At 35.4% G+C, this 16,261-nt stretch overlaps 1 protein-coding gene and 1 long non-coding RNA gene across 4 annotated transcripts; one reads left to right on the top strand and one right to left on the bottom strand.

Moving 5' to 3' along the window:
• Positions 1-1,907: 1,907 nt before the first annotated feature.
• Positions 1,908-4,052, top strand: LOC114279467 (uncharacterized). 3 transcript variants are annotated; one of them, XR_014364974.1, is made up of 5 exons: positions 1,908-2,289; positions 2,513-2,568; positions 3,002-3,115; positions 3,576-3,621; positions 3,759-4,052. It is a non-coding gene; the product is annotated as an uncharacterized LOC114279467 (long non-coding RNA). The 3 variants fall into 3 exon arrangements; XR_014364975.1 differs by having other exon boundaries at positions 1,908-2,312; XR_014364973.1 differs by having other exon boundaries at positions 1,908-2,659.
• Positions 4,053-6,987: 2,935 nt separating this feature from the next.
• LOC145822089 (uncharacterized) lies at positions 6,988-7,302 on the bottom strand. The gene has a single exon (XM_082918679.1). The coding sequence runs from the start codon at positions 7,300-7,302 to the stop codon at positions 6,988-6,990; it is 315 nt and encodes a 104-aa protein (XP_082774805.1).
• Between the last annotated feature and the right edge of the window lie 8,959 nt (positions 7,303-16,261).

Below are 16,261 nucleotides of genomic sequence, written 5' to 3'. Positions count from 1 at the left end.
AAAATAGTGATTTAGTGACTAATATTTAGAGACTAATTGAATTTAGTCTCTAAAAACCATCATTTAGGGACAAAAACAAATTTTAAAAGAAAATTATAAGAATACGCCTCATTTCTTTATGATAGGCCAAAAAAAATTATTTAGTGACTTTTATGGACCAAAAAAATTAACACGTATGTTCACTTAGACACTTGACCCGCGTGTTTGAGGTGGGTAAAAGTTGGAGACGAATTAGTTTGGTTGCTAAAGGTTGTCAAATACGCGATATAAGAATCGATCTTCACTAGGACTTAATCGATCTCAGCTGTTTACTCTGTCTAGGACTCAATCGATCTTCAACTTCGATAGATCTTTAGCTTCAATCTGAATCGATCTTTGTGCCGCCTCATATCCGAATCGATCTTTACTTCAATCGGAATCCATCTTTGTACTGATCTCAACTTCAATCGATCTTACCTATTGTAACTTTAATCCGAATCGATTAAGATCTCAGCTTCAATCCGAATCGATCGTTGAAGATCTGAGTTCTTTGGCTTCAATCGAAAGGTAAATCAATGATTTTCTTGGCTGCTGAGATCTTGATCTTGATGCATAATTTTCTGAGATTTTATATCATTTTTTTTAGCTTCACACACACACACACACATATACATATACACAAATTCTGAGATCTTATATAATTTTTTCTTCATCTTCTTCAATTTTTTTTGCAGATATATATAAGTTTGAGTAAATGGATTTGGTTTCTAACAGAGATCGTAGTAATTTGGATTCAACAGCGATTTGGTGTGTTTTCAATCTCTCTCTCTCTCCACAGACACAGTATATATACATGTACATCATCATTCTTGTAGTTTAAAGTGAGCGATAGGAAAGCAGCTACACCATCATTCTTTTAGTCCATGGAGCACAATGAGTTGAAGTTTGATTCTCCATTGTAGGCTGGAAGAAAGCAGTTAAGCCACATGTAGTGATTATTATCTCAACTATTTTCATGGGGTGAGTTTAGTCATCCTATCTATATCCAACTTTTGTTGAATAAGAAGGGAACATCTATTAGATAATGTCAAATCATTTTATGACGTGAAAATGCACAATTGCACATTATTGAATAAGGTAGAAATCAGATTTCAAGTCCTTAGTGATATCGCCTCTTCATCATATAAACTGTTTGGTACAAATTGTTTTATATATAAATATATAGGTTGATATGCTGATTAATTATTATGCAAACCCCTGTGCAATGCTCTGTACATGTTTGTTAATTTTTATTCTTTAGCTTACTGGTTTTTTACTCCGTCAATTCTCAATCTATATATACACACACACATACAGATACAGATTTTTAGTATTAGCATATTAGTTTTTTACTCTGTCAATTCTCAATCTATAATAATATTTGCACTAGAATGTCTTCTTTTTAATCATAGAGAAGTGATGCCTTTACTGGTTTATCTTCCATTCATATTTTGTAAGCATGCTGACCATTGGAGATGTCCAAATTTTTAGTATTAGTTGAAATCCGTGAATGGTTATGACTTCAAATGACAGCCCTTGGAGGGGAGGGGGAAGTCTAACCCCAATGGTTATCTACTGTATTATTTCAATTCAAATCCTCTCTGCCCCTAGATCTCACGCTGCTGCAATAAGGATTGTAGGAGAATTACGTGCCCTGTTCTCTGTACACTTTTTATCTGGCAGCGCTTGAAAGTCAACCCAATTTTGTATATTGTAGGTATGTGTGGAGGTACAAGATTTAATTATTCTTTCTCCGGTATTTATTTCCTTCATATGAGTTGATATTTCAATTTTGCAATTGCAGGTTTATTACCGATTTCTGTCCAGTAGCTGAAATAGAGCTTTGGACCCTATGAGATTACTGATAAATGATTGAGAAGGTATGTATAGGAAAGAAAATATTATGCCGTTTTTGTTCGAATTATCAACCCAAAAACCAAAAATAGTGATTAGTTCGTTTTTGTTCGAATTATCAATTTTCTTTGAAAGGCAAGGTTGGTTTTCTGTTTTTGGTTGTTTTGTTTCTAGATCTGAACACAACTTCATTACTTTTCTGAGGTTTGTTTGTGTTCTTACTCTTGTTTTTTCTTGCATTGATTACCAGTTCGAATTTAGACTCAACAAACTTTTACTTCTCTTGAAGATCACTGCTTGATTTTTTTTACTAATTTTAAGTGTTTCAAATTGATCTTATCGTTTCATCGTCTTGACTGATTCAGATGGCTTCGACAATGCTCTCTCTTGCCTCAGCTTCGGCAAGATAATCGCAAGGTGCCATTAAGATCAATCCATAGGTTAATTTTACAAATTTTTCAATTTTGTGTGATTTTCTTTTCATTTTCCCTATGTTGGATGCTGAAAATGAAGTATAAAAAAATATATATGAATTTAATTTTGTATTACCTTTACTTCAGTTCAGTCCTTCTATTCTATTGCATCACAATTGTGAAGCTTATCTAAAATTTTTAAGCATGACTGTTTTTTCTTTCCTCAGCAACTAAACTAGAACATTAAGGCTATGTTCGGGAACATGCTAAATTAGCCAAAAAGGTAATCCACTCCCTCTAAGTAATCAATTTTAGGTTATTCTTTTCTTAGGTTGCAAGTGCCATCAAACATTCAAAAAGCTGGTTTTTATTTGGTAAGTAAAGTACTCTATCAGAACTCTACATTAGCTTATTAAGATGTATCAGGTTTATTTTTTGTAGTTTTTTATATGGGATGCACCCCCCTTGATGTCTTTTTTTATATAATTACCTTTATTATCTTTATTCATAAAAAATGTTTATTTTTCATAGTTTTATTATTCAAAATTACTGTGGCATCTGCATGTCCAAAATTAGGCCTTGGCGATCACCTTTTATTGGGATTTGATTTGTTTATATCAAAGTGCTAGTAATGCCATGTCTTCATTCATAAAAAATTCTTTGGAGATATTTTATGATGATGGTTTGGTCATTCTTTATCTGTTACTCTGTTTCAGGTTGAACACTGACTTAATGAACTTTGTGAAGAATTGAGTGAACGTCTTTATTCTAACCTGGAGTAGAATAAGCAAATTGCACATACACTCACTTTGCATGCTAGAGCTTTCAAGGTAGTTACTTTTTCTTCTGATCCTCTCTTTCACATCTTAGATAAGCTTTCTGTTAACATTCATTCATGGCTCTGTTAACATTTGTTGTTATGCATAAGGGGTTTTGCCTAGTTCTACTCCATGATGTCTATTCCCATTTTTTTTATTTGTTACCTTCCCCAAGTTAGTATGTGAGATTTAGTTAACTAACTCCAAAATCCTATTTGTTCAGAATGATGAATAAATTACAGGCTCCTTTTATAGAGTATAGACCTTAATCTTGTTTGAGAATTTTCATCAGTGTTGGATATCACAGCTTTTATCTTATTTTTTAATTGACTTTATTGTATTTTTCTGGACAGATGATGATCATTATTCAGAATATGTCATTTCTAGCATTTGAATATCTAATGATTATGAGATGGATGGTCCCTTATTTTATTTAATTGCGCCTCGTGATCATGTTTATTCTATGTCCTAGGTATATGGCATATATTATGAACACTAATGATGAGGAGAAAGTTAAGGTATTTTTCGTGTGTCTAGTTCGCTTCAAATGCCTTAGTTAAGTGCTTCAAGGTTGATATCCAATTTTGGATTTCATATACATCTCTTTTACATTTTTGAACTTTGTTTACACTTCTGATTATTATCATGTGTGCAGGATTTTCATCCTTTCTCTATGGCTATAGACGGTGATAAGCTTTTGTGATCGTGGAACAACTAGGGCATGTTGCTCTTGTAACTGAACTTGTGAAGAGGTGGGTACGAGAGAAAGACAAAGTTGAAGTTGTCATAGAGTTCTAACTCATACAATGTTGAACTATTTTGATCTTATTTTGGGATTTAACTCATATAATGAACTATGTTGAAGTGAATTTGGATACTTAAAGTTTTGATTTTTGTAATTTGTTTTTTGTATATACATGAATAGATTTGATCTTGTGAGTTTTTTTTATCTTTCTTTCTTTCTTTCTTCTTTTTTTTTTTTCCTATATACAGTGATAGATTTGGGCAGTGGATGTCAATTTGTAGCTATGAAATTGAATGTTTTCAAAATGTTATTTCGAACCTTTAGCGACCAAATATATTTGTTGTTAAAAAGGTTACTATTTTGCTTTTTGCAACCAAATTGAGACATTTTGTGACAAAGTATTAGTGACAAAATATTTTAGTTTTGCAAAGTCAAACATTTTGTGACAATAGAAAATTGGTCGCTAATTGTCATTTTTAGTGACATTTTCAAAAACTCGTCGCTAAAGACTTTTCTAGACGCACTTTTAGTGACTTTTTTAGTGACAAATTTAATTTTGTCACAAAAACTATTTAGAGACCAACATAATGGTTTTAGGGACCAAAATAATTGGTCGCCAAAAGTCTTATATGTTGTAGTGAATAAAAAAAATTCTAATAAGGGGCATTTGTAATTTTGCAAATTATAAGGGAAAATCTGTATTTTAAACAAACCTCAAGGGGTGTATTTGTAATTTACCCTTTTAAATGCACTTAATATAAATACAATTAAAAAATATAATATTTGTAAAAAAAAAATCTTTTAAAAATTCATTAAATACCAAAAGATATTAAAATTTAGTACATTTTTGTATTCTTGTGTATTTTCTGATTTTTTTTAAATATTTTTTTATAAATATTTTACTATTTAGTTACATCTAGGTTAGGTCTATCTAAAAAATAAAACATTTTGTAAAATTATCAAAAAAATACACGAAAAATAAAAAAAATAAGAAAAACAAAAAACAAAAAAAAAATTAATTTAAAAAAAATTAAATTCAAAAAATTAGAATCAAATAAGGTGATGTGTTTATATTTTCAAAAGTGAGGCTCCCAGATGGAATAAAATATAATGGGGTAAATTATATTTTGAATCTGAAAAGGACGAAAATGTCATAGGCATATAATGAGATTATATATGTATAAACGTGTATAAAATTTTATTTTTTTGTTTAAGTCAATAACAGTGTACTTTAATTTACAAATTATAAAAAAAAAAAAAAAAATTATGACATAAACTAGAGAGTGTTAATTTATTTGCTCAACTTCTATTAATATATGGAACCACTCCAGGAATGAATCTTTAACCGTTGCTTCTAAATTCTAGTTAATTTTGTAGAATAGATTTTTGTTTTTGGTATGTAGTCCTTTTGGTCAGCAAAAAGTCTCGGCACCAAAATAATAATAATAATAACAACGACAAAGAAAGAATTTATTCAAAATTGTAGATTTATAATTTAGATTTGATTTTTTTATTGTGGGGCCACTCCCTGAACGAATAGGGTTGTCACGACCTAACCCTAACCCTTGGAGCTTAGGGTTAGAATCGTAACTTACTAATTTATTTTATTCATAACAAATTAAACTGCGCAAGTAAAAATAAAAATAATTAAACAAAAAATTATTTCATTCAACTATTTTTTTTAAAAAAAAATACATCCATAGGCTTTTATTATTTTATTATGCAACGACCAACAATCAGAAAAACAACGACAGGAAGAAAAGAAAAGAAAAGAAAAATAAATTAACGGATCGGCATCAATTTCTTGCACAGGCTCCACTACACGAGGTTGTGGGTCTTACATCTCATCACCTGAAAGGGTAACAGCTATAAGCACACAGCAAAGTGAGAAATATTATGCCAAGAGTATAGGGAATACAAAATAACCATGGATAGTTAGTTAAACCAAAACATTTACATAATTCAATTTGGTAAATGAATCATTTAAGTGACAGAAACTGAAATACAGAAATTATGTAAATAAATAACCATAACCACGGTACAGAACAGAACAGAACGGAGGTCACAGAAGTGACAGTCAGAACAGAGGTTAATGGATCCATGATAAACAGAGGACCACAAAGTGGCCAAATAGAGACCAATGGTTATTTAAGTCCCTCAATACGTGAGACTCCCGTGGTGGTACTTACAAAACATAATTGTTTATAAGGTTATAGTCAAATATTCTTTAAAATTTAAACAAATATATCCATGAGTTTCATTTTAAACAAATAGAGTTCAGAAATTAATCAACGTAACTGAAATATTAATATAATTTATAAAATGTAACGTGTATTAATATAACTCATAAAATATAACTTGTATAAAATAAATTATGGTAAGTCAAAACATACGCAAAATATATTTTGATAACTTAAGGTATAATATAACTCATCTTAAGATTGAGTCTTACTAATTCTTTCTATTTCTGTTGGTTTTCGGCCCTTCCCTTTTTCGCTGATCTCCTCTCTCTCTCTTTTTTTTTTTTTGTTTTTTCTTCTGTGTTTTCACGCTCGAACCAGCTTCACCACTTTCCTCTTATTTATACACACATGTTGGGTGATGACTCGCCCTTTATTAACAACCCTAATGATGACTCACCTCTCCCTTCTACATCTAGACATACAGATGGCCCTTCCTCATCTTCTTAGCCATATTTGCAAATCCTCCTAATTAAAACAAATCTCCGTAAATCCTACTAATTAAAACAAATCTTCCTAATTCATTATTACTTGATTTATTTAACTAAATCTATACATTCCAATCTTTTCACACTAATTAGTGATTAATTTAGCCCTCAAATAAATCTCCTCATCATATATTTGATAACCACAATGACAAATTAATTTACGTATAGCTTCCATTATTATTATTACTATTGCCTATTATTATTATTATTATTATCATTATTATTCTTATTCTATACATTTATTTTATTATTATTGTTATTAGTATTTATTTATTGTTTTAATAATATATTATCACATACAACCACAATTATGTATATAACTATAAATATTTATGTGGTATTTAATTAAACGTTCAGGGTGTCACATTTCTCCCTTCCTAAATAGAAGTTTGTCCCCAAACTTGACGTACCTTAATTTTCAAAGAGGTGTGGGTATTTGGCTTGCATTTGACTTTCCATTTCCCACGTAGCTTTCTCGATACAATGATTTCTCCATAAGACCTTTACCAGCGTTATGGTCTTGTTTCGAAGAACTTGATTACGGCGATCGAGAATCTGCACTGGTTGCTCTTCGTAAGAGAGATCCTCTTGAACTTCTAGGTTCTCATAATCAACAACATGTTCTGGATCTCGAAGATACCGTCGAAGTATTGAAATGTGAAACACATTGTGGACATTGGATAGTTCAGGTGGTAGAGCAAGGCGATAGGCTACAGGACCAATCATTTCCAGTATCTCGAATGGCCCGATGTAACGTCGGTTTAGCTTTCCTCGTTTTCCAAATCGAATAACTCCTCTTGTTGGTGAGATCTTGAGGAACACATGATCCCCTACTTGAAATTCCAAGTCCCGTCTCCGTGTATCTGCATAACTTTTCTGACGGCTTTGAGCAGTGCGAATTCGTTGTTAGATGAGTTAGATTTTCTCACTTGTGACTTGCACAATCTCGGGGCCTAACAGTTTCCTGTCCCCGACTTCCGTCCAACACAGAGGTGATTGACATTTCCTTCCATACAGAGCTTCGTACGGTGCCATTCCAATGCTTGCTTGGTAGCTGTTGTTATAGGCGAATTCCACTAAAGGTAGGTGCTCATCCCAGTTACCTTTAAGGTCCAATACGCATACACGTAACATGTTTTCTAACATCTGGATTGTTCTTTCGGATTGCCCATCAATTTGTGGGTGATAAGTAATGCTAAACTTCAATGTGGTTCCTAAAGCCTCCTGTAATTTGTTCCAGAAGTGAGACACGAAGTGGGGGTCTCGGTCAGGCACGATTGAAACTAGGGTGCCATGCAAACGAATAACTTCCTTGATGTACAAGGTGGCAAACTTATTAAGGGAGTACATGATTTTAATTGGTACAAAATACGCCGACTTCGTCAATCGGTCTACTATAACCCATATTGCATCATTCTTCGAAAATGACTGTGATAGCCCGACCACGAAGTCGATATTAATGTGCTCCCATTTCTATTCAGGAATAGGGAGTGGTTGCAGCAGTCCTGCAGGTCTCTGATGTTCTACCTTAACACGCTGACAATGCAGACATTTGGAGACATAACTTGCTATGTCTCTTTTCATTCCTGTCCACTAGTAGTGTTCCTTCAGATCCCGATACATCTTTGTGTTACCGGGGTGGATTGCAAATCTTAAACTATGAGCTTTCACCAGTATCTTCTTCTTGAGTTCTGGAATGTTGGGTATGCAAATTCGATTTCGAAATTTTAGTAACCCATTGCTTATAGTGAAATTAGGATCAGGTGTACTCTTTTGCTTCTCGTACTTTTTCTTCAAAAGGTTATCTTCACATTGGCGTGCTCTAATTTCTTCAATCAAGGTAGGTTCCATGGTTATATTGGCGAGCAGTCCATTGATCTTGCGGGAAATGAGAGTACATGCCAAACCTCTGGCCGTCTTTTGGCTCAGTGCATCTGCCATTACGTTAGCTTTGACTAGATGGTGATGGATCTCTACATTATAGTCTTTCATAAATTCTAGCCACCGTCGTTGCCTCATATTTAGTTCCTTCTGTGTGAACAGATATTTAAGGCTCTTGTGATCAATGTAAATCTCACAGGTTACACCGTAGAGATAATGACGCCAGATTTTAAAGGCAAAGATCACCGCAGCCAATTCCAAATCATGAGTCGGGTAGTTCTTCTCATGAGTCTTTAATTGTCGCGATACATAAACAATGACTTTCCGTTTTGCATGAGAACGCAACCCAAACTATTGTATAAGGCATCATTATAAATTACGAACCCGTCTGCTCCTGTAAGGAGTGCTAGTATAGGAACTAACACTAGTCGACTTTTTAATTCTTGGAAGCAACACTCTTGTTTGTCAGTCCATTCAAAGGGTGTGTTCTTTTGAGTTATCTGGGTCAAAGGTGATGCTATTTTTGAGAAATTTTGCATGAAGCGTCAGTAATAACCAGCTAGACCCAAGAAACTTCGAATTTCTAACACATTGGTAGGTTGTGGCCAATTCACGATTGCCGCAACTTTTTGGAAGTCAACCGAGATGCCATCTTTGTTAATGACGTGACCAAGAAAGTGTACACTAGTGATCCAGAATTTGCATTTCTTCAACTTGGCATAAAGTTTGTGATCATGTAGTGTTTGTAGAACCGTTCGTAAGTGCTGTTCATGGGCCTCTGGTGACTTAGAGTATATGAGGATGTCGTCAATGAAGACGATGACGAACTCATCAAGATAGGGTTTGAACACTCGGTTCATGAGATCGATGAAGGCTGCTGGAGCATTTGTGACGCCAAAAGGCATGACAAGAAACTCGTAGTGCCCGTAACGAGTTCTGAAGGCAGTCTTTTCAATGCTTTCCGATTTGACTTTTAGTTGATGGTAGCCAAAATGCAAGTCGATTTTGGAAAATACCTGAGCACCTTGAAGTTGATTGAACAAGTCATCGATTCGTGGCAGAGGGTACCGATTCTTGATGGTGACCTTGTTTAGCTCCCGGTAATCGATGCATAATCTCATCGTGCCATCCTTTTTCTTCACGAACAGTACTGGAGCTCCCCAGGGTGAGGTACTAGGTCGAATGAAACCTTTGTCTATGAGTTCCTGGAGTTAAGTCTTCAGCTCTTTCAATTCTATCATCGACATGCGATAAGGAGCTTTTGATATTGGTTGTGTGCCAGGTTGGGTTTCAATGGTGAATTCGATTTCCTGATCAACCGGGATACTAGGTAGATCTTCAAGAAAGACATCCGGGAATTCTCGAACCACGGGGATTGCATCCACGGTGGGGGCCTCTTTTTGTGTATCGATCACATAACAGATATAACTACAACAACCCTTTTTTAGAAGACGTTGGGCTGTTATGGAAGATATAATACAAAGAGGGTTGGAAACTCCAATCCCATCAAAGACAAGCTCGGGTTGGTTTGGTAACCTGAGGAAGACATTTTTAGCTTTACAATCAATAGAGGCGTGGTTGGCAGCCATCCAATCTATACCTAAGATCACATCAAAGTTCCCAATGCGGAGGGGAATCAAGTCTACATATTAGGTTTTGCCTTTTAAGGATATAGTACATGATCTGTACACATCAGTACTACAAGCAGACTTACCAGAAGGAAAAAAAACACAGACAATATATATCCTAAGGATTCGAGTGTTGATGCCAACTTGGCAGCAAAGTGTGGTGCAACAAAGAATAAGTTGACCTAGAGTCAATGAAGACATAAGCTAAATGACCATAGACAGAAAGTGTACCTAACATAATATTTTCGGTAACTTCTGGTTTTCCAGGTACCTAGGCAAAAGCCCTTCCTTGGCGTTTTTGGTCCTTCCTCTCCCTTCCAGGTCCTGCGGGTTTTTTGACTAGGCCAGAGGGGCTGGCTATAGGATTAGTCAGCTTTGTACAATCCCTCAGCAAGTGGCCCACTTGACCGCATTTAAAGCATACTCCCGTGTCTCAATGGCATTGTCCCTAATGAGCCTTCCTACAAGTAGGACAAATTGGAATAGTGCCACCTAGGGGTTGGTAGGACCTCGATTGCCTGAACTGGTTGTGCCCATATTCACCTTTTTGGGAGGTGCAGCACCGGATCTTTTGTTGTCTCTTTCCCTGAATCGCTTCTTTTGGCTTGGTTCCCTGGAACGCAAGGCTTTAATCCACTTTTCTGCAATGTACGCCCGGTCTACCACTTTTGCATAGGTTGGCAGTTTCAAGACCTCGAGCCTATCTTTAATTTCAACATCCAATCCTGCTTCAAATTTTCTTGTTTTTCGAGTTTTGGTGGAGATGACGTATGTCGCAAATCGAGCGAGTTATGTGAACTTGCTCTCGTATTCGGCAACCGTCATAGTTCCTTGCTTTAGATGTATGAATTCTGATGCCCTATGTTCCCGCAATGAATCTGGGAAGTATTTTTCGTAAAATATTTCCAAGAATCTTGCCCAAGTCGCAATTTCTTCTTTCTCCAGAGTAAGAAGCCACAATTCATGTGCATTGTCTTTGAAACTGAAAGTGACAAAAGTTACCTTCTGTCTTTCGGTGCAGGGTAGGGCACGAAAAATCTTTTCCATGTCTTTAACCCAAGCGTCTGCTATCATTGGGTCTAGGCCGCCGGCAAATGTGATGGGTTTCAGATCCTGGAACTGTTTTATGGTAACCAGCTTTTCTCGCCGTTCCGGCATCCCATTGTTGATGTTAGTCTGTAAGGCTTGCAAAAAGCTAGTAACCACTCTTTCCATTATTCTTTCCATCGATTCAGTGCCACTGACTGATGACTCGCTTCCGTTATCATTATTGGCCATTCTACAAGGTAATAAACGAGGCATTACATTCATAATGCAGCATATATATATATATATATAAGTATATGTACCGCAATCTATATCCATATAAAATGCTAACTTTACTATTTTTACAATTAATATTACATCTTTATTTCAAAAGTCAGGATATGTTAGTGTTTTATCCATGTGGTACAACAAAACAAAACAAAAAAAAGACAACAGAAAAGGGATTAGAACATATCATGGTTAGCGTACAAAAAGGTTTTCTTCTACCAAATCTAGAGTGATGGGTCAAACGGGCCAAACAACCATGGGAAATAGTGTTGCATAAAAAGCTCAAATTCTCATCTTAACTGGACTACACCGAAACACATCCACGCTGCCTAGACTGTGAAAATGGGGACGGATTGTATATATCCCAAAAATGCTCGATTGACAATCCAGCCAGGTGTCTCGATATATGACAAGTCATTATTAAAGTCAACATTTTGAATATTAATTATCTCCAACGGGTTAGGGACAGTGGTAACAATATAGTCTTCAGGGTACACGTTCCCCCTTCTTGCCACAAAATCTGGGGATAGAGGGCCTATGATGTAGTGCGGGCAGTCATGTCCCGAGGCAACGCCGAGGACACGAGTGGATCCAAGAAACCGTCCGCGCGTATAGGCACGGCTCTGCCTCCATAGTAAATGTGAGACAACGATAGGATCAGCTTGTATATAGATTGGCCGACCCATTAATTGGGCAAGGCCTGGATGCAGTCCTCTAATTATATCCTCTTAATCTCCCCATCCTTCAGTTGAGGTGGGGACGGGGTGCTCTACTAAAATCTCATCTAAATTAATGGCCCCGAGCTCATCCCAAAACGCATCATTAAGGTTGATCTCGAACATTCCTACATCACCAAAAGAAATGTGAGATTTTACACAAAAGGACTAACGTTGCAGGTAAATATTTATTTATTTTTATTATGTTTATCTAACTATATAGTTTTATTTATAAATTTATTTATAACTTTTCGAAATTTCTAATCAAATTAAAATAATATTTTTTTTTTGAATGAACCATTGCTTTGATACCACCTTTGTCACGACCCAACCCTAGAGGCTTAGGGTTAGAATCACAACTTACTAACTTATTCTATTCGTAGCAAATTAAACTGCGCAAGCAGAAATAAAAATAATTAAACAGGAAATTACTTTATTCTACTATTTTTTTTATAAAAAAAAAATACACCCATAGGCTTTTATTATTTTACTACGCAACGACCGACCATCAGGGAAAAAAAAAAAAAAGACAGGAAGAAAAGAATAGAAAAATAATTTAACGAATCTGAATCAATTTCTTACACAAGTTCCACTACACGAGGTTATAGGTCTTTCTTACATCTCATCACCTGAAAGGGTAATAGCTATAAGCACACAGCAGAGTGAGAAATATTATGCCAAGAGTATAGGGAATACAAAATAACCATGGACAGTTAGTTAAGCCAAAACATTTACATAACTCAATTTGGTAAATAAATCATTTAAGTGACAGAAACTGAAAAGCAGAAATTATGTAAATAAATAACCATAACCACAGTACAGAACAGAGGTTACAGAAGTGACAATCAGAACAGATGTCAATGGATCCATGACAAACAGAGGACCACAAAGTGGCCAAACAGAGGCCAATGGTTATTTGAGTCCCCCAAGGCGTGGGACTCCCGTGGTGGTACATACAAAACATAATTGTTTATAAGGTTATAGTCAAATATTCTTTAAAATTTAAACAAACATATCCATGGGTTTCATTTTAAACAAATAGAGTTCAGAAATTAATCCACGTAACTGAAATATTAATATAATTTATAAAAAGTAACGTGTATTAATATAACTCATAAAATATAACTTGTATAAAATAAATTATGGTAAGTCAAAACATACGTAAAATATATTATGGTAACTCAAGGTATAATATAACTCACCTTAAGATTGAGTCTTACTAATTCTTTTATATTTCTGTTGGTTTTCGGCCCCTCCCTTTTTCACTGATCTCCTATCTCTCTCTCTCTCTCTCTCTCTCTCTCTCTCTCTCTCTCTCTTCTGTGTTCTCACGCTCGAACTAGCTTCACCACTTTCCTCTTATTTATATACACATGTTGGGTGATGACTCACCCTTTATTAACAACCCTAATGATGACTCACCTCTCCCTCCCCCCCCAACACCTAGACATACGAATGGCCTTTCCATATCTTCTTAGCCATATTTGCAAATCCTCCTAATTAAAACAAATCTCCGTAAATCCTACTAATTAAAACAAATCTTCCTAATTCATTATTACTTGATTTATTTAATTAAATCTATACATTCCAATCTTTTCACACTAATTAGTAATTAATTTAGCCCGCAAATAAATCTCTCATCATATATTTGATAACCACAATGACAAATTAATTTACGTATAGCTTCCATTATTATTATTACTATTGCCTATTATTATTATTATTATCATTATTATTCTTATTCTATACATTTATTTTATTATTATTGCTATTAGTATTTATTTATTGTTTTAATAATATATCATCATATACAGCCACAATTATATATGTAACTATAAATATTTATGTGGTATTTAATTAAACGTTCAGGGTGTCACAAGAGTGGTGATAGAGAACTCTAAAAGTAGAGCTCTAAATTGAGCTCTACTTATGTGGCAATGAAAAAAAAAAAAAAAAAAAAAAAAAAAAAAAAGGCCAAAACATCACATCAATGAGTGGGCCCCATCCATTAGAGCTCCTTTAGAGCTCTTGATTTAGAGCTCTCAAACATTTTTGTGAATGAATATTGACTTTAAATTTTAAGGGCACTGACATCCCTTGAGGTTTTGGCTTAACACAGATACCCTCTCCACGTTTAATAAATTATACTGCAACCCCTATAAGTGTTTGTCTTTTAACGCAAGTGATAGTTAGCTTCTTTCTTCTTTTTTTTTTTTTTTTTTTTGAGTTGTTCTGTTTGTTTTTTTAAAGTTTTGATTTTGTTCTCTTCAAAGCAAAACAAGATCTCTTTCATCGAAAGTATTAGAGACTCTCTTCTAGTTCCATTTTGAAGTATGGAAATAGATATCAATTCATGTTCCATGAGAACAGAGAGGAGTCTCTAATTCCTTTCTTCAATGATGCAACCTCTTGTTTCCAAGGCTTTTACATAAAATGATTCTCATGAACCTATTCTCTCTAATTCGAGTACTCATTTATTCTTGTTTACTATGAGATGTAGTATGTTTGATTCGTTTCTTTATTTGAAGTTTCCAACTTTAATTCTCATTTTTGCCATCTCTAATATCATCATGCAACAACCTTGTGATGGTTGATGATTTCGGAAGCAAATCTACCTCTCTCTTGAGCATCTTTATGATAGAAAGGTGTAGAAAGGACAAACATCTTTTGGAAACACTATATCTGTACTGTTATTACCTTATTGTACAAAATAGATTTTTTCGTTGAAATTGAAGCACGACCGTCTTTTATTGGATCTAGTCAGGCCTCATTTTGGAATGGCCAGGCCTTAAAGTGGACAAACAGAGTGCTATTGTTGGCAAAACAGAGCAGTGGTTGAGGGTAAAATAGAGCAGTACTCCCAAAGGTAGATAGAGCAATTTCTAGAGGATGTTCTCATTTGCCTGCATATGGTCCTTGTTAGGAATGGCAACGGGGCGGGGGCGGGGATCACACCCCTCGTCCCCAATCCTTGATGGTGGAAATTCCCCTATTCCCGGCCCCGATCCCTAACGAGGAACCTATCACTATCCCCGCCCCTATCCCCCTAACGGGAATCGGGTTTCCTCGACCCCGAAAATTCCCCGGCCAAAAAAAAAAAAAAACTCCAGAAAATATGAGAATTCATCAACAACAACAACAACATCAACATCATCATCAACAACAACATCACTGTTCATCATCATCATCATCATCATCATCATCATCATCATCAACAACAACACACCCATACAGATCTGATCTTAAATCAAAAAACATCTTCATCATTTTCATCAACAACATCTTCATCTTCATCTTCATCTTCATCATTTTCTAGATCTGAAGAGCAAAAGAAAAAAACAAAGAGAGAGAGAGAGAGAGAGAGAGAGAGAGAGTAACTAGAGATGAGGAGATACCGTGAGAGAGAGAGAGGAGATACCATGAGAGGGAGCGGAGAAGCCGCTGCCAGTGAGAGAAAGGAGGAGTTGACACCGACGCTGAGAGAGGGAAGCGGCAGCCAGGGAGCAGAGAGAAGAGTAGCGGTCCTGTGTCAGAGACTCCGCCGATGCCAAGAGAGAGAGAAAGATGAGCAGCGGTGAGGGAGGAGCGGCGGTGAAGGAATAGAGAGAGGAGTGGCGGTCGAGAGAGAGAGAAAGAGAGGCGATAAAGAAAGGGAGGCACTAAAGAGAGAGGAGAGGCGGTTGTGTTTGTGTGTGAGTTAACCAAACCCTAAATACATATATATAAATCCGGTGCTGAACGATACGGGGTTGGGGCCGGTGCCGGGCCGAGTCTAGGGCTAAAAAATGTATCACCGTTCCTGACTCGAATATTATCGGGGATTTATTTTTGAATATTATCCCCGGCCCGTCAGGAGTATTTTTCGAGAAAAAATCGCTCAATTCGGGGTCAGGTCCCCTGTCGGGCCAGGTTCAAATTGCCATCCTTAGTTTTTGTCTTTTTTTTTTTTTTTTGCTATAACATTTGCAAATGTAATAATTAAGTAATTATTCATTCGGTGATTTAATAAGTAGTTAATTAGGACATTCAGACTCTCTTGTAAAAGGACAAATTTGTAATAGTTGATATATATTTTCTAACCCCCATTTCTTTTTCTCTTTTATTTACATGCTTATTATCGCTGCTTATTGTAGACACCCCATTTTG

Source organism: Camellia sinensis, chromosome 3 (genome assembly GCF_055761805.1).
Source record: "Camellia sinensis isolate YWXY chromosome 3, ASM5576180v1, whole genome shotgun sequence".
Classification (NCBI taxonomy): domain Eukaryota; kingdom Viridiplantae; phylum Streptophyta; class Magnoliopsida; order Ericales; family Theaceae; genus Camellia; species Camellia sinensis.
This window is presented reverse-complemented; position numbering and strand designations above follow the sequence as displayed.

What these genes read in the sequence shown, in the direction of transcription:
- LOC145822089 (XM_082918679.1), bottom strand. Translation starts at nt 7,302, where the DNA reads ATGATTGGTCCTGTAGCCTATCGCCTTGCTCTACCACCTGAACTATCC.